The following is a 23026-nucleotide window of genomic DNA, read 5'->3' as shown; positions in this document are numbered from 1 at the left end:
TTTTTATAGGGATTTATTTTGAGGAGTTTATTAATATTTAATAAGAGTTTATTTTCAGTACCATAAACTACTCTTAAATCATCTCAAATAAGTTTTTCTCTTCCGCTTACTTCCTTAAATCCTAAAAATCTCTTGTACATACCCCAAATTTTTATTTATTTCCCTTTTTCCTATTGATTTTACACCCTTTGAAGATTTCTCCACCACAAATCCACTAATGAAAACCGAAATTTCAAACAACACTGACCACTGTCACTGTGCACAGGACACAGGACACACTCAGACCCTGCGACTATCTTTCCCCTTCTCCCCAAGTGTCCTTAGCAGGAGGACCAATGTCCGACATGTATGATGGTTCCAAGTGCTAACCGCAGCGGAACACGCATCAAATCGAACCAAATAGAACCGAAAATTCACACGCTTCAAAGCAAATGCCACCGCAGAATGTGAAATGCACCGGACGACACACTCACTTAGACATTCAAACCCATACAGTAGGGTGTGTCGGGTTTTAGGGGAAAAACTAATTATTTAAAGACATTTTAAAATTGTTTTATATCTAGATTAGTTGGGTATAAAATTGTTTCTTAGAGAAAAAGAATATGATATGAGAATATGAGGATAAAAATGGGTTTCAAAAAAATAAGAAAACTAACAGAAATAATTATAATTATTTTAGAACTTCATTACTATTTGTTTAGTTTTATTTTGAATCTATTATTTTGTTTATTTATTATTTATTTTATTATTGATTATTTAATTTATTTATTATTTATTTTATGTATTATGTTAATTATTTATTATTTTAATTCCCAAACTTCAAAGTGACTCACCCTAATAAACCTTCCCAGAGATACACGAACTAAATAAAGTGCGAGGGAGTTGGATATAGTAGAGTCCTGCCACAATTACTATTTTCCGCATTTCCCTATTTCCCTTCCGAATTTCACACCAATTTTCCAATGCACCCGAAACATTTTGCGGTAATTTACCGCAATTTGTAAATATTTAATGAACATTAATTAAATGCAAATGTGAAACATTGCATCGTCTCTATTGCCAGCTCATCTAGTTTTTCCTTGCATATTTTCCCCCTTTTTTTTTTTTGCAAACAAGGCTACAATTTCATTTAATTTTACTGCCACTTGCAGGAGGCAAAAATAAAGGGAAAGCCAGTTGAAATGAAATGGGAAACTGTAATGTGGAAATTTCGTATTTTTTTTCGTATTTTTTCCTTTTTCAATTTCAACACACAGCCGGTGCTGCTTCTTTACGCAGGTGTGGGTCCTTTGGGTTCACACACACACATGTCCTGTCCCAGAGCTTGGGCTCAATGTGCGTAACAATTTTTATGAGTATTGCGTTTTATCCACTCGTGTCTTTCAAGAATTTTTATGATTTTTTACCTTTTTTTTTTTGAGCTGGTGAGGCCTTGTGTAAAGTTGTTTCCTCTTTGTTGTAGTGCCTAGGCATTATAGTGGAAAATTTGTTGTAGGTAGGTTTTCCGTGTTTTTTTTTTTTCGTTTTGTTTTTAAGGCAAAACTATGTACAACGCTTCATTGCGCTTTTCCCTTCGCCTTCCTCTTCGAATGAAACGCCCACAAAGCCTATTATGCCATTTTCTGTTTGTTATTGTGTTCCTGGTCTTTCATTTCTTGTACTTTTAGGTCTCGTTTTTTGCTTTGTTTTGTTTTGTTAGTTTCTAATTTTTTCTTTTTTTTTTGTTGGTTAAGAGATGTCCTTGCTGGAACAGAGAGACCAGAGAGACTGGGTGAACTTTTGGTTGCAGGAAATTACCCTTTTGGGGAAAAATAGAGTTTTTAAAATGTAAAAAAGGGCTTTTATAATGAATAATTTTATATTTATATTTTTTATTTCAAAACTCAATATAATTATGAAATTTAAATATATTTTTAAAAATCCCACGACTTAATTAATAATCCTTTAATTTACTTCTATTTTCCCCCCGATCCCTAATATTTTTCCCAGGGTTTTTACCTTTATCTAACTATTTATTTATTGACACCATTTAATTTCTCAGTTCTGTGGTATTTCCACGAAGTTCCCTCTCTAGAATCCTGTTGCCATTGCAATTGTTCCTTCTACAGCTGTCATTTGAAGTCTGTAATTTGTTTGTGGCTTCCTTTTCCGCCCAGAAAACCCTCAGCAGCATCATCATCATCACACCTCCTGTCTCGCCTGCCTGAATACTGGAAAATGCCAGGGAAAAATGCGTGGGCATTGGCAACTTTTGCTTTCAGCTGCTGCTTGAGCATTTTCATTCCCATTTCCATTTCGATTCCATAACAAAAGCACTTGTGTGTCTGTCTGACTGGCTGCGCCTGTCTGTCTATCTATCCGCATGCCGCAGCACCTCACACATAAGTATCTTTGAGATATTTTTGGCTATCGCAGCTGGGCTATTTTTAAATGCGGCCGAAACAATCTTTTTGTTTTCCAAACAAACACACAAAATGATTTTGTTTAATTGCCATGACAGACTTATCTGGTTTTATATATATTTTCCGTTTATTTTATTATTCTTTCCCCTCTTATTTTTAGCCTCAACAAAAGTAGATAACTTTCTGGCAGTTGAGATTTTTAATTAGCCATCATTAAGATCGCTTTAGCGAACTTGCGAGGTCTAAATAGCAAATTGCTGTCAAAATTAGCGACAAGTTTTTAATATATATATATGCATTTTTTCTCGCGTTTCGGATTTCTTTTGTTGTCCAACCGAAAGATAAGGCTGAAATTACTTCGACCACAAAGCAAAATGTGTAAAGAGTTGGTCCACAAAAAAGGCACAGAAAAAATCATAATAATAATAATAATAAACTTTACAAAAAAGTTTTCTTTTCTCTATAGAAATTCTTGTCTTTTTTTCGCTATCTTTCTTGTGGCTCATTTATTTTCGTTGCTAATTTTTGACATTCTCCTGCTCTTCACAAAAAAAAGTCTTTAGACTTTTTCTTTTTTTACTTTAGCTTTTTCTTGGTTGAGAATTTTTGTTAGCATTATTTTTTTATGAGTTGGACACGCGTTCTGCCATTCGATTTAATGTCTATTGATATTTTCATATATATTTGTTTCTGTTACATTTCGCTTTGGCTTTGGCTTTGCTGTTGGCCATAAATTTGCTTCATTCTGCTAATTGACAGTCTCATGAGTCTGCCCAATTAATTCAGTGGCAATTGACGCACGTGTGCCATGATGCGGGGAGATGCCACTGGTGCGATGATGATGATGATATGGTGCTGCTTGCAGTCGTGATCAGGTGGCGTATACTTGATAATTGTTGACACTTGTCACACACAGTCTCCCACTCTAGTCCAGGCAAAGCAATTGAAAATTAAAATTGTCGTGGGTATGAGCAACGCCTATCTTGCCTGGATAAGAGGGAAAATATATAACAGAATAACTAATTAATCAAAAATATTATTAATTTTCTCTGTTTAAAATTTTGATAAAATTCGTTAATTCGTAAATATTTAAAAATTGCTTACCAACTTACTCTGAGTTTTCCAAGCTGTGTGTGTTACCAACAACAACAACAAAAGGAGCATGCCAAGCATTTGGCCAATGCAGTTGTTGATTTGTGATTTACAGGGTAGCAACATTCTTTTTGGGAAGTATTACAACTAGAGTTTATAGGAAAAGTATCTAGAGCAAAAAAGTTATAAATATATATTTATATAGGAAATGGGAAAATGTAGATTACGCCTTACGGAGAACGCAATAATAATCAACATTTTTCCATTTCCACTCCATTACATTTCGATTGAAAGGTCTTATCACCAAAAAGTTGAATGACTCTTGCAACAATCAGCCCTAATCCTTATATAATTGCTGTTTTATTCGAATCCAAAGCTCAGTTTCATTTCGACTGTGTAACAAGTTTAACATAATGAAATCGAAAGTATTTGCGGTGATTTTATTGCTGAAGATTCTACAATTAACCGTAGCAGACCCGGTTAATATATCCTCAAATGGAACAACAACCATATCCAAAGAGGAAAATTCATTTTTTTTCAATTGGTTGGTTAACATAACCGATCAACTCCAAGCCAAAGTACATACTTTATTCTCCTCTAACATGATTATAGAGGCCCAGGTAGCAAATGAGGAAAGTAAAATCAATAACGACACCTCGGTTATTCTAAGCAAAGATCAACAAATTAAGGATAAACTAAACGAGCTAAAAAAGCGAGATGAACAAGTCAAGGGCCAGAATGAACTGATTCACCTAAAGGATGAACAAATAAAGAATAAAAGTCTAGAGTTACAGAAAAGTGAAGAAAAACTAACTAATATGACGGAAGCTAATCAGAAACTGAAAAATAATTTATCAGTATGCGAAGCTACAATTAGAGAAGATAATGACGTATTCGTCAAAAGGGATCAACTAATCAAAAAGGCAAATGAACTCCTTAAACAACAAGATGAACAAATGAACAAGAAAAGTGCTGAGTTAAAGGAAAGTGAGGGAAAAGTAAATAATATGACGGACATTATTCAACATTTGCAGAGTCAATTAGAGAACGCACTTGAAAAGTATAAACAACAAAGTAAACAGCTTAAAGAACAAATTGAACAGTTTACGCAACAAAATGAACAGCTAATGAATAAAACTGAACAACTAAAGCAAAAAGATACGCTTTTGGTGAGCAAAAACAATGAAATAAAAACACAAAGTGAAAATATCAAGAACAACGAAATTAAGATTAGTTTCCTAAATAAGCAAATAGGATCTATCGAGGTAGAACTATCTCAAAAACGAGATCATCTTTTAATTTACTCAGCATTCCAACGGTGTCCCAAAAGCCTATCAAATGGTATTTCCAGGATTAAATTACCCGGAGCAGAGGCATTTGAAGCTCCGTGCAATTCAACTGGATGGATGACCATCCAAAAGAGATTCGATGGCTCTGAAAATTTTAATCGCACTTGGAATTCTTACAAGCAGGGATTCGGAGACATTAGAGGGGAGTTTTTCCTTGGTCTGGAGAAGCTACACCAAATTACCAAGGCCCAGCCCCATGAACTTATTATACAGCTAAGAGATATTAATGGAAACAGTTCCTATGCTCACTACAATAATTTTCAAATTGGTAGCGAAAATGAATCGTATACCCTTAAATCGTTGGGTAACTTTTCGGGGACCAGCTTTAACGGGCTAAGAGTTCATCTTGGCATGAAGTTCTCCACCTATGATCAGGATAATGATATGTTGGATAATAATAATTGCGCCGAGCATGATCTTGGCGGTTGGTGGTTTAACGACTGTGGCGAAAGGTATTTAGAATATTTTAAGCAAGCTTTTTGTAAAGATAATATTTAACTCTCTTAATTTTGCAGTTCACTTAATGGAAAATATTATAAATACATTTTCTGGCCAATTTTTGTGGGCGGCCAATGGAAAAATAATGTAAATATTTTTTATGTCTATGCTGAAATGATGATTAAACCGAAAAATTATTAAAATATAATTTGATAATTATTAAATTGTAAAACAAGCATTATATAAAAGTTAAAAAAAAAAAGATATAACAAATTATAAATATCAAATATAAAATATCAAAAATTTAGCATTCAATATAATGTTTACTTAAATTAAAAATAATGTTGTATCGATTTTTCTAATAAAATTTTATACTTTGAAGAAAAAACAGAAGCTTATTTTAATTATATTTAATTTTATTTATTTATTTTTACACTGTAAACTAAATTATACACTAAACCATAGCTGCTGTGGCTTCGTTATATTTAATTATACAGAATTAAAAAAAAAAGGTTTAAAATTCTTCTTTTAAGATTCAATGAAATAACAATCTTAAATTTCGATTTTTTGTATTCTTAATATTACAGAAAAGTGTGGATGTTGTCTTATTTTCTCTTACACAACAACGAAAATCATTGTGCCGTCTCGCTCTTACGAAGATTGTTAAAAAATCTATCTGTTTTTTAATCATACTTGAGATTAAATCAAGAATGTTAGGGATTAAATTTTGAATCTTGAATTAGATTAACCGAATGGTCACGATTTTTTGTTTTGTTTTTTTTTTTTTTAATTATGTTGATGATGATGTAGGCATTGTGCCACGCCTCTTACTGCCCTCCGCTTACCGATTACTAAAGGTTCCTTCCATCGTTGCTGTGTCACCGATTTGGGAGTTTCGAATTGGTAGCGGAATGAGATTCGCCGGTTGCCTGTCTGCCACTCAACTGGTTCTGGTTTACCCACATCCACACATTTACTCGCAGCTCAGTCCCAGCAATATTTTTCTGGGAAGTATTACAACTAGAGTTTATAGGAAAAGGATTCAGAGATTTCCTATATAAATATATATTTATATAGGAAATGGGAAAATTGTAGATTACGCTTTATGGAGAACTCAATAATATTCTGGTTAATCGGCATTTTTCCATTTCCATTTCATTACATTTCGATTGAAAAGTCTTATCACTCCAGGAACAATCAGCTTTAAGCCAATCCTTATATAAATGCTGTTTTATTCGAATCCAGACCTCAGTTTCATTTTGACTGTGGTACATTTAACAAGTTTAACATAATGAAATCGAAAGTATTTGCGGTGATTTTATTGCTGAAGATTCTACAATTAATCGTAGCAGGTTCGGTCAATATATCCTCAAATGAAACAACAACCATATCCAAAGAGAAAAATTCATTTGTTATCAATTATTTTAACCTGTTGGCTAACATCACCGATCAACTCCAAACCAAAGTACATACTTTGTTCTCCTCTAACAAGATTATAGAGGCCCAGTTAGCAAATGCGGAAAGTAAAATCAATAACGACACCTCGGTTATTAGAAGCAAAGATCAACAAATTAAGGATCAACTAAACGAGCTAAAAAAGCGAGATGAACAAGTCAAGGTACAGAATGAACAGCTTCACCTACAGGATGAACAAATCAAGAATAAAAGTCTCGAACTACAAAAAAGTGAAAAAAAACTAACTAATATGACGGAAGTTAATCAGAAATTACTAAATAAATTATTTGTATGCGAAGTTCAAATTAAAGAATATAATGAGGTAATCAACAAAAAGGAACAACAAATCAAAGAGGCAAATGGAAAAGTCAAGGACCAGAATGAACAGCTTCACCTAAAGGATGAACAAATCAAGAATAAAAGTCTAGAGTTACAGAAAAGTGAAGAAAAACTAACTAATATGACGGAAGTTAATCAGAAATTTCAAAATAACTTATTAGTATGCGAAGGTAAAATTAAAGAAGATAATGAGGAAATCAAAAAAAAGGAAGAACAAATCAAAGAGGCAAATGAACTCTTTAAACAACAAGATGAACAAATGAACAAAAAAAGTGCTGAGTTAAAGGAAAGTAAGGAAAAAGTAAATAACATGACGGACATTATTCAACATTTGCAAAAACAATTAGATAAGAATATTCAAACACATCAGGAGCTGCTCGTGCACAAATATAATATAATAAAAGAATTGACCTATGAAATACAGGATAAAAATGACACTATAATGAATATGACAAAAACTATTAACAGTTTCAGAAGTCAATTAGTAAATGCTGAAACTCAAATCAAGGAACAAGATGAAGAGATAAACCAAAAACAACAAAATGTTATGAAGTTTGGTGAACAGCTCCGGAACGCCTTTGAAAAGTATAGACAACAAAGTAAACAGCTTAAAGAACAAAATGAACAGCTAATGAATAAAACTGAACAACTCAAGCAAAAAGAAACGCTTTTGGAGACCAAAAACAATGAAATAAAAACACAAAATGAAAATATCAAGAACAATAAAATTAAGATTAGTTTCCTAAATAACCAAATAGGATCTATCGAGGCAGAACTATCTCAAAAAAGAGATCATCTTTTCATTTGCTCAGCATTCCAACGGTGTCCCAAAGGCCCATCAAATGGTATTTCTACCATAAAATTACCCGGAACAGAGGCATTTGAAGCTCCGTGCAATTCAACTGGATGGATGACCATCCAAAAGCGTTTCGATGGCTCTGAAAATTTTAATCGAACTTGGAATTCTTACAAGCAGGGATTCGGAGACATTAAAGGGGAGTTTTTCCTTGGTCTGGAGAAGCTACACCAAATGACCAAGGCCCATCCCCATGAACTTCTCATACAGTTAAAAGATCTTTATGGAAACATTACCTATGCTCACTACGATAATTTTCAAATTGGTAGCGAAAATGAATCGTATTACCTTAAATCGTATGGTAACTTTTCGGGGACCAGCATTAACGGGTTCAGTTATAACCTTGGCATGAAATTCACCACCTATGATCGGGATAATGATAAGCTGGTTACTAACTGTGCGAATCATCTTCTTGGCGGTTGGTGGTTTAACAAATGTGGCGAAAGGTATATAGAATACTTTAAGCAAGTTTTCTTTGTGAATATAATATTCAACTCTCTTAATTTTGCAGTTCACTCAATGGCAAATATTATAAAGGAGGAGGTTACGTTATGGATGGCGTTTTCTGGCCAATTTTTTTAGGCGGCAAATGGAAAAATAATATTTCTTATGTCTATACTGAAATGATGATTAAACCGAAAAATTATTAAAATATAATTTAATAATTATTAAATTCTAAAGTTATAAAAATTATAAAGAAACTGTTAAGAAAATTTGCATTCTATATAATTTTATCTAAATAAAAAATAAAGCTTTACAAAGATTTTTATCAAAATATTAAAAAGTTTATAAGTAAATGTTAGTAAAAACAAATTTTCTATTATATATTTCTAAAATTTTGCATTCAATATAATGATTACTTAAATTAAAAATAATGTTATATCGATTTTTGTAATAAAATTTTTTACTTTGAAGAAAAAACAGCAGCTTATTTTAATTATATTTAATTTTATTATTACAAATCCATTAGAAGACATCTGTTCAGTGTAGGCTGACGACAATTGAATGCTCCACATTCATTCATTGACAGCCCACAGCTCCGGCTTTCTCTTGACCTCGCCTCCCCCTGCTGCGCCGCTGGGTGGGCTCTGTCATTCACTGGGTTCTTGTCTCGATTACATAACCCAGTTATTAATGGTTTCTAAGTGTTCCATCACGCATCTCTGCACCGCAGCACATTCCACCAGCCAAAGCCACCACCTATCAGAAGCCAGGGCAGGCCATCAAATGTTGTCATAGTCGTGACGTGGCGACTTCGTGACATGTTAACCCGAGACAAATGTGGAGCATGCCTAAGTGTTCTACGATTGTTCTTCCCTCCCCCTTTATTTATCCACCTCGTCATGGTCAGGTGGAAAATTGGCTGCAATTTATTAATGAGTTTTTAGACTTCGATTGCTTTGGGGGGTGGCTCAGCTTTTTTATTATCCAAAAAGTTCATGAACTTTGAGCTTAGAAATTCAGTGACCTACGAACAATAGGCGCCGGCCTAAATAGACTTCCTCCCCAGAAGCGATTGCTCTCAAACTGTTGCCGCACACACACACAGGACACAAAGGAATTCTGCCAAACTGTTGGTGGCTTTGCCTTTGCTTTGGTTTGCTCTTGCCAATTGTAGGTTAGTTTTAAAGTCATAATTTTTCTTTCATATGGTTAGGCAGAAGTTGCTCGGCTCCGCTCGCTCTTTCAATGCAGTTCCTTTGCTCGCCTTCCACGTTGCCACAACAATTGCGGCGTAAAAGCGTGAAAATAGCACACAAAAGGTGCTGTGGGGAAAATCAGAGGGGATGTGGGGGATTGGATGGGGGAGTGGGAGTGGGAGTAAGAAGAAGGCCAGGAAGGGGTCATGGAAAATTGTCACACAGGCACACAGGAACTTGAGCCAGAGCAGAGAGTTCACAGACTCCTGGGCAAGGTTTTGTGTGGCAGGTCGTTTGGTTCTCTGGCCTGATGTGAAAAGAAGTTGCACTGTTGGTTAGAAATGATAGAAAAAGAGATTTAAAAGTCAAAATTATAATATAAATTTAAAAAATTAAATGATACAAATTGTTTGAGGCTTTGAAAATTAACTAGAGTTTTTCAAACCTCTTAAAATGTGGCTGAAAGTGTGTAAAAAATATTTTAAAATTAAATTTTACATTATTTTTAATAACATTTCATCCGAATCTTAATTTATCCACTTGGTGTTCATATATATATGACCACCACTGTAAGTTGGTAAGTTGGCTGTGGTCTCGGGCTTCCAACTATTGCGTTTATGAAACGGATGTTGCCGCTTGCAGCTTAGTGCACTTGAGTCACCGTCACCGTCACAGTCAGCAGGCATCCTGCCTTCCTTGCATCCCGCCACATCCTTAGAGCCCGTGCGACTTGCACATGTGGCGCGTGTTTTGTATACTGAAATTTTACCTTGGTCCGGCTCTCTTTTTGTCCTTTTGTCCTGTGCCCCTTTTGATTGAGAGGAGTCGAGGGCAAGGACCCGACCCAGCTCGACCCGACTCGACCGTCTTTTTGCCAACAAAAGAAATATTCCTATTAAATATGTACACTCGTATATACATATATTTGCCCTTTTTGCATTGTGGCGTTAATTGAATTAGTTGGTATAAAATATATTACCATATGCAGTGGATTTTAATTTGATTTTGGACTCCATTCCGTGTTGATTTGATTTGATTATTACGCTTTTAATTCTCTTCTATTCGCTTTTGTTAGGCGCCTCACGTTGTCTTCGGAATTATGCAGATATAAATCTGATTTTTAAATTTAATTTATTCTATCGTTATATATTTTTGTTCTGCTTCATGTGAAAGGTGTCGTGCCTAATTATCATATGTGTGAGAGAAAGAGCGTAGGTTTTGATTTAATTTTGAATGGGATTTTGATGATTTCTTGTGTAGATTGTGTGATAGGTTCAATAAACGATTGATTAGTTATGCCAACAAGGTTTTTTATTGGTTTCTTGGAGAGTGTTCGTTCTTCTTATGAACTCTCAATCTAAAATATAATTCCCTTTATTTCGAGTTAGACTTCCGAACCTCTGCACTTTCAATTTATGTCAACTACGTGAGTGGAAATCCCAATGTAGCAACATTGGAGAGCTTGTTGCAGTTAACAAAAAATAACTTGAAATAATCCAGCTGCTGGGACTACTGTTGCTGTGGCAACTCAACAAAGTCCAACGGATTTGTTACAAACTGCTTTGTAAGCCATAAAAATAGTTGTGCTCTTCTACACTAATTGATGGACAAGATAGAAGGGTTGTCCGTTCCGGTGTCCTGTGGTATCTCTCCAGCATGTACAATAATCTCCAACAGGGCACAAAGCAAGTGCAGGAGGATTTGCACTGAAACTATTTAATAAACAAGGACACATGTCAGCGGGAAGGTGGATTTTCTAAAACAAAGAGCAGAGGGTTTTTGTACAGGAAAGAACTAAGTGTAGCCTTTTGACTTTTAGACTGTTTAAAGCACTGCTAGATGTTTAAGGGTGATATAGAAATATTTAGGGTTTTATAAAAACCTTGACAAGGTGTAAAAAATAATGCTAGAATATTTTAGATAGTAAAAATAATCCAATTTGTAATGAATTTGGTAGCTTAAAAAAATACATTGCATACTTTTCGACTTATGTTTAAGTGTTTTAAAATCTCTAGTAAATTCTAGAGCACCTAAGAGTTTTTCTTGTATTTTTTGTAATTTAAATAAACTTTTTACTGATGGTTAATAATTTATTAAAATATATTATTTTTAATTTTAAATAACTTATTCAGTTTTTTATTAATAAAGTGAATTTTGTTATCAAGTAAAAATAATTTATTCAGGTTTTATACTCCTTAAAAAATTCAGTGATTCTAAATCATTTAAAAAGGTATCTAAAAGTATGCTACAAATATCCTTTTACGAATTTCAGCCCATTTGCGTATCCTTTTATATATTATTTCTTTTACTCTACATTTTCTGCCCTAGTTTTTCTCTCAGTGCCCAAACTGGACACCTCATGTGGCGTCATGTTGACACGAAGCACAAAGTTTTTGGCAAATCACACTGAAAGGGGTTAAGAACTGTGGGGGTTATGGGTGCTGCCAGTCTGGCTGCCCGCCGTTGTCTCCTGGCTTTGTTTGCATAAAATATGTAATTCAATTTATATTTCACTTTCGGTGCTTTTGTTTTTCTTTTGTTGATTTCAATTAGAATTTCTGATAAGCTCGTTTAAGTCTGCAGACTGTCACTTCACTTCACTTCACTTTACGGGAACTTCCTTTCCTGCTCACTGACCTCTGGCCAGGTCTGCTGGCTCCTCCTCCCGCAGAAACTTCCTGTTGTGCAGGTTGTGGAATTAGTGCAAACAGACGCATAAATAACAAACACCTAAGACACTAAGACACTTTTCGGTGGCGGCGGCGGCTCCCCAACGAAATGGTGCTAATATCTGTTGGTGGCAGCTTTAAATGCAAATCCTCCCCACATTGATATGCTAAACAGATGCGTCTCCCTCTCTGTGTGTGACTTTGTCTGGCACCTCGGAAGGTGGGATCCGAGGGATCCGAGGAAACCGAGGGATGGGCATAGTCATTCCCCTGATTTAGATGCGGCTTTAGCTATATGGGCGGGCGGCATGCATATTGCATTTTGAGTGGAAATCGTTCGTAATGACCGCGTTATATTGGGATGAATGCCAAGAATCGAAACTTAAGCGGTAAAGGATCAACTTGGATTGAGGAAAAGTGATTTGAAAAGTCAGGAAAAATCTAGGAAATGTTTGGGAAAGATTTGTAAAGAAATGGAGTGGATTTTCTTTTGAATTTATTTAAGTTCTATATTTATGCTTTGGTTTTAAGAGAGCTAAATTTTTTCTTTTAGTTTTCTAATGTTTACAAAAATTTTTTTTAATTAATTATGTAGTTAACTAACCTTTAAATTTAACTATATAAATAAGTTATAAAATTTTTAGAAACTTTAGAGAACTAAAAAAATATATAATATTTTAAGAAAGCTAAAATATATTTTTTTTTAATTCTAAAGTTTATATACAATTGCAGATATTATTTATATAGTTAATAACATTTTAATTTAACTAAAAATTTATTTTTAAAAAATATTTTTCAACTTTAAAAACGAACAAAATATTCAAACTCTGTTAAAAAATTATTATATTATTTTTAAATCACTTCTTTTATATATACCCCACTAAACATGCATTTCCTTTTCCAAATAAAATATTAAAATTTATTTAAAGCTTGACAAAAATCACCTACACCCTCAGAAATGTACTTGCTTTATCGTTTAACCAGTTTCTTAAATTTCTAAAATATTATTCACCATAAACTCCAACTGAACTCATTCGCATTTCCATTTATTTCTTGGCTAGCGAGCTACTTCCACGGATTTCCCAGCACTTTGCACGCTCTTATTTCCATCCACCCCCTGTGGATTTCCCTCAGCGAATATATAGATAGATATAAAGCACATATAAGTTGCATATTTCGGTTATAGTTCTTGGATTTTGGCCAACGAATGTGCGAGAGTGTGTGAAAATAGAAAAGTTTCTGCTTGGTGGAATGCAACATTTCGAGTTTGCTTTCGCGGTTCTTGTGTTTGTTTGCTCTTTTCCCGATTTTGTTGGCTTGTTTGTTTGGCTTTCCTAATTTTCTTGGTGCTTTCCGCAGCACTTGCATTTAGTATTTTAAAAAACATTATACTTTACCAAAATGCCAAAAACTTTGTCCAACAGTTGAATGCAATTGCTAAAGAGCAAGTGGGCGGAGTCGATGTTGGCTCATTTTGTTGGCCAATTTGCCAGTCGAGTCGAGTCAAGTCAAGTGCTTGTGCCAGGAAGTTTCCCGACGTCGTCGTCGTCGTCGTCATTAGGCCAATTGAAAAGTTTTTTCTTATGCCAAATTTCCCTCCAATATGACCCAAATAATGAAGAGCCCAGCCCGGTCTCTCTGTCCTGGGCTTGTCTCGCTCGATTGACTAAAACTTAGTGAAGGACATACCACAAAAGAAGGATGGGACTGGTGTCCTCCATTCACACAATTTAATTAAATTATGATGAAAGTCAGACCAAAGTTGACAAGAGAGCTTGAGGTTCAGTAAGTTTCAAGGGAAATGGAAATTAAGTTGTTCAGAAATACGAAAGTAAGAGAAGAGTGGAAAATCAAACAATAGAAAATAATAAAAAATTATATAGTAATCTAATACTGCTTTCAATTATTATTTAAACTATAAAGTCAATTAATTTCTTATTTAAATATTAAATCAAGAGGTCAAAGGCTGCCTCAGGTCTTCTGTTTCCTATTAAAATCCTTTGAAAAGCACAATCAAAATCAAGTTTTAATTATCGTTCTATTGTTTTCACCAATCACAATCGTAGCTGCTTACTTCAAAACTCTCTTTCATCATTGTTGAGTCCATTAAATTTCTATTATTATTGCACAGGATCCCTCTCCTTAACCAAGGACATTTCCGTCTCCGTTTCCCACCCCCCGCCTTATTACTATATTCCCCATTTAATGTCAGGCCATGGCAATTATTAATTTTAATAAACCTCCCGAGCGTTGCCTCCTCCGTTTCTGCTTTTTTTTCTTTTTCCTCTCGAAGCTCCCCAGCTAATGATATAATTTTTCTTCAGTTAACTAATTGAATACATTTCCTGTTAGATACGGCGGGGGTGTGGGGGGAGAAATGGGCGTGAATGTGGGCGTGGGCGTGGCAAGGTAACTGAAACACATGGCAGACTCACACAAAATGGCAACAAAGATTGTTAATAATGGCAAACAAGCGAAGCTACTGAAGTTTCCACTCTAGCCCTGCCACTTGAGCATTGACAGGCGAATTTTCCTGTATCTTAAGAGGGTCTTCTCTTCTTCGTTACCCACCCCATTTTCCCGTCTGCTCCTCCTTCTCAAAGAAGAAGAAGTTAATTTGCAGCGACGGGCACGCAAAATCATGAAGGGAAATGAGAAGGAGAAAGAAATTAATACGACTATAAAATACCCGGTATTTGGGTTTCTTTTAATATAGATACATAAATAAATATATTTTTTAAATTTATAAACAAATGAAAATGAATAAAGTAGGAAATAAAATATTTAAATGATCTAAATTAAGCATATTTTTAGGTTTTTGAGAGTAATAATAATTATTCTGCATACTTTTGGGCTATATTTTTAATTGTTTTAAAATCTCTACGGTTTTCTTCAAGTCTTTTCCTTTATTGCAACTTTTCCCTATATTACTTGCTCGAATTTAGTATACCCTAATCCATATATAGGGTAAATATACTGGCAAATGGGGAAAAGCTTCTGCTTTTCGGCTCTTTAAGAAGGGGCTATGGCAAAAGGCAGGGAAAAATCAAGGAAACCGGGTCGCAGGGAGTTGGTTTGGGAAAAACCAAGACGAAGACGAGCACACAAAACGACATTCCGCGGCAATCAAAAGGGGGGAGGGGAGGTTGCTTTGGCTGGGTGGGAAAAGCGGAAAAGGGGGCGTCTTGGTGGGAGAACGCATTACAAATTCCATTACTTTGAGCAGCGAACATGACCTGATTTTTATGTATATGTATGCGTGTCGGTGTCTACCGTACATGTGTGTGTGTCTCGGTGTGTGTGCGTGTGTGTGAGAGAGTGTGCGGAGATGCTGCGGGAAAGAAATTAGGCAGACGCAAAGAAAGATAGCACGAAGAAATGCTCCACTGATGATGGCAACAGTCTGGCAAAGGTTTTGCACAGGAAAAATAAATTTAAACTAAAATAATATTTTAAAATAAATTTCTTTACATAACATATATATTTAATATAACATTTATATAATATTTATTGATTTAATCTTTATATTCTTAGCTTTTATAGTTTCTTAATATTAATTTCCGTTCCTTGTCTTAATTTCTTTCACTGCATTGAACACTCGTTGTGTGCGTGCGTGCATATTTGAGCCACGTATTGGCCAGGACCTTCTGCCCCACACACTTGGCCCACTCCTCACGCCTCTCCTGGCCAGCCTTCTTACCCTGCCTTAGCCTCCTTCTTGGCCACTTGTCGAGTCACGTAGCAAAAAGTTTTAAGCATTGGCACTTGCGACGTGCAATGGCTGTTCTCCTCCTCTTGCTGCTGCCACCTCCTACTCCTTATACTATTCTCCTCCACCTCCCCCAGTTAGACAGAATCCGCTGGCTTCTTTTTGGCCAATTTTGGCCATCACAGGGCAATAAATTAACACAAAAATGAATGGATACGGGTTGCTACACTCTACTACACACACACACAACTCAATCAACTTGGTCTTACTCTACCCTGTCTCTCCCTTCCCTTCATTTTCCTTGACTTTTTACGTTAGTAAAGTAGGCCTAAAGGGGATGGGCAAAGGGGTGTGGCTGGCAGTGCAAAGTGCAGTGGGTTATTGGCGCACTTTTATGACCAGAAAAATTGCTTGTCGCACGATTCTCTCACTTTTCATGCTTCATTTGCTGGGGTCCTTCCTTTATATGGCTCTTTTACACTGCAAAAATAACAATTAAGTAATAAAAATAAGAAATATAAGTGACTTTCAAGGGGTTTTAAAAATATACTAATTTTATAATCATTTTAATACATTTTTTGCATGGTGTAGTAAGTTCTATAAATTTTATTTTTCTTTATTTTCTTTTGTATATTTTAGTTTTTGTTTTTGTGTATTTTTCCTTTACTCCTTTGCAGGACATTTTCACAATGAAAGTGTCACAAGTTGGATGGGCGTGTAACCCAGGGGCAGTTTTTGGGTTGGCCGGTTCAAAGTGCACTTTATTCAATTAAAAAGTATCGAGGGAACAGAGGCAGGGTAGGGGCAGAGCTACACAGAGGAGGTCAGCCCGTTCGACATGTAAAATGTTGTAAATGTTTGCCGAAGGCAAATTGTCCAACCAATTATGATTGCCAAGAGAGGGAGGGAGAGGCAAAGTGGACGTGGACTGGGCCAGGATAAGCATGATGATGACGATGATGGTCGGCGGTTTGAGGTTGAGCTGAAAATGTTGAAGGTTTTGCGGATTGTGGGTCGATTGGGCCAAATGTTGAGCCACTGAACTGACACAGTTTTTTTTTGTACCAACTTAAAGAGGACGAACAGAAATGAAAGCTTTTTTAATGGAAAAAACGGGTAAAGTAAACAGGTAATGAGGCAAATAGATGGTTTAATATATGGTTTTAAAACAAGGATAAGAAAGGATATTATAGGTATAGGTTGTATGCAGGAAATGAAAGAATAATAAGGAGTTTATTGAGTTAGAAATTCCCAAAAAAGTCTTATAGCTTGATTTTTATTATTTAGAACTCATCCATGAGTTATAATATATGATTTTATAGGTTGTTTTAAATGGCTTACATATTTATGAATTATGAAAAAGCATTTTAGTGACTCTTCTTACGGTTGTAATCCTAATTTTAAGCTTAAAAAATTCTTAAAATCTTGGTTTAATTATTATAACTTATAAAATAAATTGTTATTGACTTTTCTAAAGGTAGTAATCCTAATTTTATATGACTTTCTATAGCTTACTTGTATAAAATCAATTAAAAATATTATTTTAAAACAAGTTTAGTTGATTTTTATTAAACGTTAAATCTTAAATCCTAATATTTTATACACTGATACCATCTAAACCGGCTGAATTTACACAAATCACCGCCAAACCTTGCTTTTGATTTATTTTCCTCGCTTACATCACAAGCTTACCATAATTTTCACACCATACAAACGTCATATTTTGCCTTTTCTCATGACTCACAACAGACGCAAATGGAGGACTGAACAAATCATGTGAACTATTATGGCAATTTGCAGTTATTAATCAAAGGCGCGTCAGGCAATATGCACACAGCATGTCACACCACCGCCGGCCGCCTTCTCCCTGCATTTCACATTAATCAAGTATGCAAGCGGCAAAGGGGAAACTATGGAATCAGATAGTACCGGAGATTTACGACCTACTTCCATATGCATGACGGCTGCAAAACGCTGCCAAAGTGACTGACTAACTAACCAGAAACTGCAGCCCGAAATTTTGCGCTAAAAGGAGTCTCGCTGTAGCTCTGTAGTCTACATATGCAAATGTCTGCCTTCGACTCGGAAAGGAAGGATACACTTTGGCAGCTGCTCCTTTGGCTGGCTTGCAATTTGCATTACTCATTTGACACTTTGTCTATCAGGTGCAATCGCAGACAGTGCCCAACACCTGGGAGTCCCGAAAACATACAGCACAGAGCACAGAAATACAAAATATAAACAAAAAAAGAATCTTTCAGATGAAAATGAAGACGAAGACGAACGCTTCTTTGGGAGCAAAAGACGTTGATGAACGACAGCCTCAAAGGCAGTGGCACAGAATGTAATCCTGGAGTGGCAAGGCAACATGCAGACATGCAACTAATGCACTGGGAAAATTGAGGAAAATTAAAGGCAATATCTGTAAATTAATAGGAGTAAAAAGAATTTTCTTTTTTCATATTATAAAGTAAAAGTAAATGGCATTAAAGCTGTGATGAAATCAGTCATCAGTTTCTACTGATACCGGTTAATAGTCTCTTTTATTTTTATATAATTTTATATAATTATTCTCAGGCTTTTCTCTCAGTGCAGCGGGTGAAATTGTGGCTGCAAATCGTAGAGGAAGTTATACATATGCTTGATATAAATCTTGAGAGCAACTTTGCCTGTCATGCATAACATGAAACCACTAATTGATGTGAAGGCAGCAGCCTCAGAGACTTGAGACTGACTACTCAACACCCAAGACTCAAAAAACTAAAGACGAACTGAAGCCAAAAACTGTAGGTTAGCTGAGGAAAGAAGACTTCTGCAAGTCTGCGTTGCATGACTAAACTTTTGGGCTGCTTTTTCATTATTAATCAACTGCGGAAATTTCACAGTTGCAGCGGCAGTTGCAGTAGCAGTTGCCGTTTCAGTATCAGTTACTCAGTGTCATGCCAATACTAATTAAGGTTAAGTAATTTAATTTTTGTGCACTTAAAAAGAGCTTTAAATGAGCCAGGGGAATTGTGATAGGAACGGGAAATATATTGAGAACTAATTCCTTGAAAAAGATTAAAGGGATATAAATGTTAAGGAATGGTTCTAGATATTTTAATGATTATTAATTAAAAAGATAAAGAGACATAAATATAAAGAAATGGTTTTAAATTATTTAAATAATATTAATTAAAAAGATAAAGAGGTATAAATATAAAGAAATGGTTTAAAATAATTTAATTCTTTCGTTTTAAGTACTTTTAACCTTTTTTATTCACTATATATTCCTTAAATGTGATTAATAACTATAATATATTTATCATTCTTTACTTTCAGGTAAGTTTCCTTTACTTTTGACGCATCCCAAAGCCTACTCCCATGATCTTCTCAAAAAATACACCCCACTTCATCTGGTAAGCCTTTTTAAAAATCATTGTCAAGGACAAAAATTCCATAACCCATAGCCATATAGAACAAACCCATTAGGCTGGCCCCATTTATAACTCTCCAGAAACGAGAACGATGAAGAACATTTGCCAACAGACAAAAAATACAAAACTTTCATTATGACATTTTATTGTCCGTCGTCTCGTCGGCCATTTGTGCCGCTCATTGTGGCTGATTCTCGTGGTGGTGTTGTTGCCAGGAGACAATGACGACAATGATGCCGACGAGGATGATGATGGGCAGGCGGCGAAACCCTCAGCATCATCCTTAGCAGTGTCAAGCTGAACTAGGAGGTTGGGGGAGTTTTTGGCCAGGACATCAACAACAAGCTAATGGTATAACTGCTGTCAGTTGTTGTTGTTCCTTTAGGCCAACTTCAACAACAGAGAGGTTTTTTTCAGTGGTTACACTAAGGGAAAATTAGAGAGATCAACTTAAAAACTCTTATAAATAAGGGATCATTTTAGACAAGGTTTTAAATATATTAAAAAGCTGTTTAAAAAGCTCTAGATTTGAGTTTATGCCTTTAGAAAACTAATATTATTATTAAAATTTATTTTAGAATTTCTTTAAAATTTCTTTAATATTTTTTCTCAGTGCTTTCCCTACACCTACACTCTATTTTCTATTCTCATCTCTCTCAATGGCTTCTATTCGCTTGTCCTGTGTTTGCTTTGGTTTTTCTGCTTCTCAGCTCTGTTGATGTCCTGACAATGGCGTTGATAATTATTATTAGTTTTATTATGTAACTTTAACGCTAGTTCGGGGACTCGACTCTCGTCTAACGCGACCTTTGAGAGCGAAATGGTGGAGAAAACTTCAGGAGAAGAGAAAAGCCAACGAGCGTCAGGACTCACTTTTCTATTTGCTTAAAGTGTAATACGAGGATTTTGTGTAAAAGTTTGCCTTTTGTCAACTGAGATGATGGACAAATGCTTTTGTTTGCTAATTAGAGAAATTTTGCAAATAAAACATAGAAGAGGATCTCATAAAAAACACTAAAAAACAAGGGGATTTTCAGACAAATAAAAGTTATTTCAATTGCACTTGATGGAAATTAAGATTATTGTTATATAAAAAGTGATTTCCTTACTTATTTTCCAAAGAAATATTCAACAGAATTTACTTAATTAATTAAAATAAATTAATAATAAAATAAGATATATCTTTATTTTGCACAAATTAATTGGCACCTTATTAAAAACTTTCTTTCAATACAAAAAAAACTTCCCTTATATCTTTCACAGCTTATTGTTGATTATTCTTTGCTTCGTAATGAATATTTTTTTTATTTTATTTTCATAAAAACTTTTATTCTTTTCGTAGTTAAAAAACAAATTCAAATGATTCCACAAAACAAATCTTTTGCAGAGCCAAAAGAAGTTGTGCAGGAAGTTTTCCTGCTTGTTTAAAGAAAATAAGGAAAACTTCTCAAGACTATGTACATATATTTTCCCTGACTTTTCCCAACCAGTCTCAATTTCTCCCTTTATGCCTTTAGCTTAATTAAATAAAATGCAATTTAAAACCGTTCATTGTGCAATCGCTGCCTTTTCTTGTTTGAACAAAGACTCCTGGCTGTCCCCCCCTTAACAACCTGAAAAACAACACCCATGTGTGCGTGTATGTGGTGTGTGTGTGGGGTAAGAAGAAGAAGCAACATCAGTGTAGGCAGCTCTAAGGATGCAATGTAAAATGGGAGTAGAAAAAGGGAAGAAAAAGGCAGCAAATAAGGGTGGGAAGTGGTTTTTCCTTAGCCTTAACCTTAAGGAAAAAATGAAGAATATCTTAGGAAATTTAGATTTTAAGGAGGTTTAACTATTACAATTTTTAAATACATTTTTTTTTATTTTTAAAATATTTTATATTATTTTTGTTAGATTTAACATATAGATTTCTTTCAAAGTTGTATAAAAATTGTATTATAAATTATTTTCAACATGTTTTGCGGCTGAAAAATAATAGAATAATTAATTTATCACAAATTTTTATTAATTTTCTCTATTTAAAATTTTTAAAAATTCATAAATATTTAAAAATTCCTTATTTATATTAACTTTTCAAGGGTTAAAACTCTGCTGTTAGCCTGGCCTCTTGGCTCTAAGGCAAGAGCTCTCGCTCACACATGAGCTGATTACAACGACGTTTGGGCGATGTTGATGATGATGTAGGCAGTGTGCCACGCCTCTTGCGACTGGCCTTCGCTTGCCGCCCACTTTTTTCCCTGTCTGCGTCTTAAGCAACTTGCGCGGTCGTTTAACTTTGTGCGGCAGCGATTAAATTTCCAAGTTCTTGGACCTCGTTTTTCCTCAGCCTTTTTCTTCCCTGCCCTCCAGAGCTCCACTCCATTTGAGTAATTCTCCCCTCGGCTGCTTCTTATCATGTGTTTACTATACTGCGAAAAGGTATAAGTGGGCATACTTGTAGAAGGAGAAGAATGCAGCCGGAGAATTGGAGGCGAAGAGGAATTGCACTAAGCGCATTAATTGAATTGTAATTGCCGACGTTGTAGTACTTGGTATATTTATTTTTTTATTTTTTATTTTTACTTATTCACTCCAATCTCCAACTAAGGCTCCTTCCATTGTTGCTGTGTCACCGATTTGGGAGTTTGGAATTGGTAGCGGAATGAGATTCGCCGGTTGCCTGTCTGCCACTCAACTGGTTCTGGTTTACCCACATCCACACATTCACTCGCAGCTCAGTCTCAGTCCCAGTTCCTGTCCTCTTGCCTCGGCTTTTCCTCTCACTTGGCTCTGAGTTTTCCAAGCTGTGTGTGTTACCAACAACAACAACAAAAGGAGCATGCCAAGCATTTGGCCAATGCAGTTGCTGATTTGTGATTTACAGGGTAGCAATATTCTTCTGGAAAGTATTACAACTAGAGTTTATAGAAAAGGAATCTAGAGCAAAAAAGTTATACATATATATATTTATATAGGGAATGGGAAAATGTAGATTACGCTTTATGGAGAACGCAATAATATTGTGGTTAATCCACATTTTTCCATTTCCACTCCATTACATTCCGATTGAAAGGTCTTATCACCAGAAAGTTGAAAGACTCTTGGAACAATCAGCCTTAAGCCAATCCCTATATAATTGCTGTTTTATTTGAATCCAGATCTCAGATTCATTTCGACTGTGTAACAAGTTTAACATAATGAAATCGAAAGTATTTGCGGTGATTTTATTGCTGAAGATTCTACAATTAACCGTAGCAGACTCGGTATATATACTCTCAAATGGAACAACAACCATATCCAAAGAGAAAAATTCATCTTTTTTCAATTGGTTGGTTAACATCACCGATCAACTCCATGCCGAAGTACAAACTTTATTCTCCTCTAACATGATTATAGAGGCCCAGGTAGCAAATGAGGAAAGTAAAATCAATAACGACACCTCGGTTATTCTAAGCAAAGATCAACAAATTAAGGATCAACTAAACGAGCTAAAAAAGCGAGATGAACAAGTCAAGGTACAGAATGAACAGCTTCACCTACAGGATGAACAAATCAGGAATAAAAGTCTCGAACTACAAAAAAGTGAAGAAAAACTAACTAATATGACGGAAGTTAATCAGAAATTACAAAATAAATTATTTGTTTGCGAAGGTCAAATTAAAGAAGATAATGAGGTAAT

The 23026-nt window shown here is 35.1% G+C and overlaps 2 protein-coding genes across 6 annotated transcripts in view; both read left to right on the top strand.

The window, feature by feature from the left end:
* The window catches only part of Eip63E (cyclin dependent kinase Eip63E), a 122287-nt gene that overhangs the window by 8277 nt on the left and 90984 nt on the right, over window positions 1-23026 (top strand). The window lies entirely within an intron of this gene.
* LOC138928272 (angiopoietin-related protein 4-like) lies at window positions 3894-5482 on the top strand. The gene is made up of 2 exons (XM_070284933.1): window positions 3894-5295; window positions 5359-5482. The coding sequence occupies exons 1-2, from the start codon at window positions 3908-3910 to the stop codon at window positions 5480-5482; spliced, it is 1512 nt and encodes a 503-aa protein (XP_070141034.1). The 5' UTR covers window positions 3894-3907.

The sequence above is a fragment of the Drosophila kikkawai genome, chromosome 3L (genome assembly GCF_030179895.1).
Source record: "Drosophila kikkawai strain 14028-0561.14 chromosome 3L, DkikHiC1v2, whole genome shotgun sequence".
Lineage (NCBI taxonomy): Eukaryota > Metazoa > Arthropoda > Insecta > Diptera > Drosophilidae > Drosophila > Drosophila kikkawai.
The sequence above is the reverse complement of the archived record's forward strand: the minus strand, read 5'-3'. Positions and strand labels throughout refer to the sequence as shown.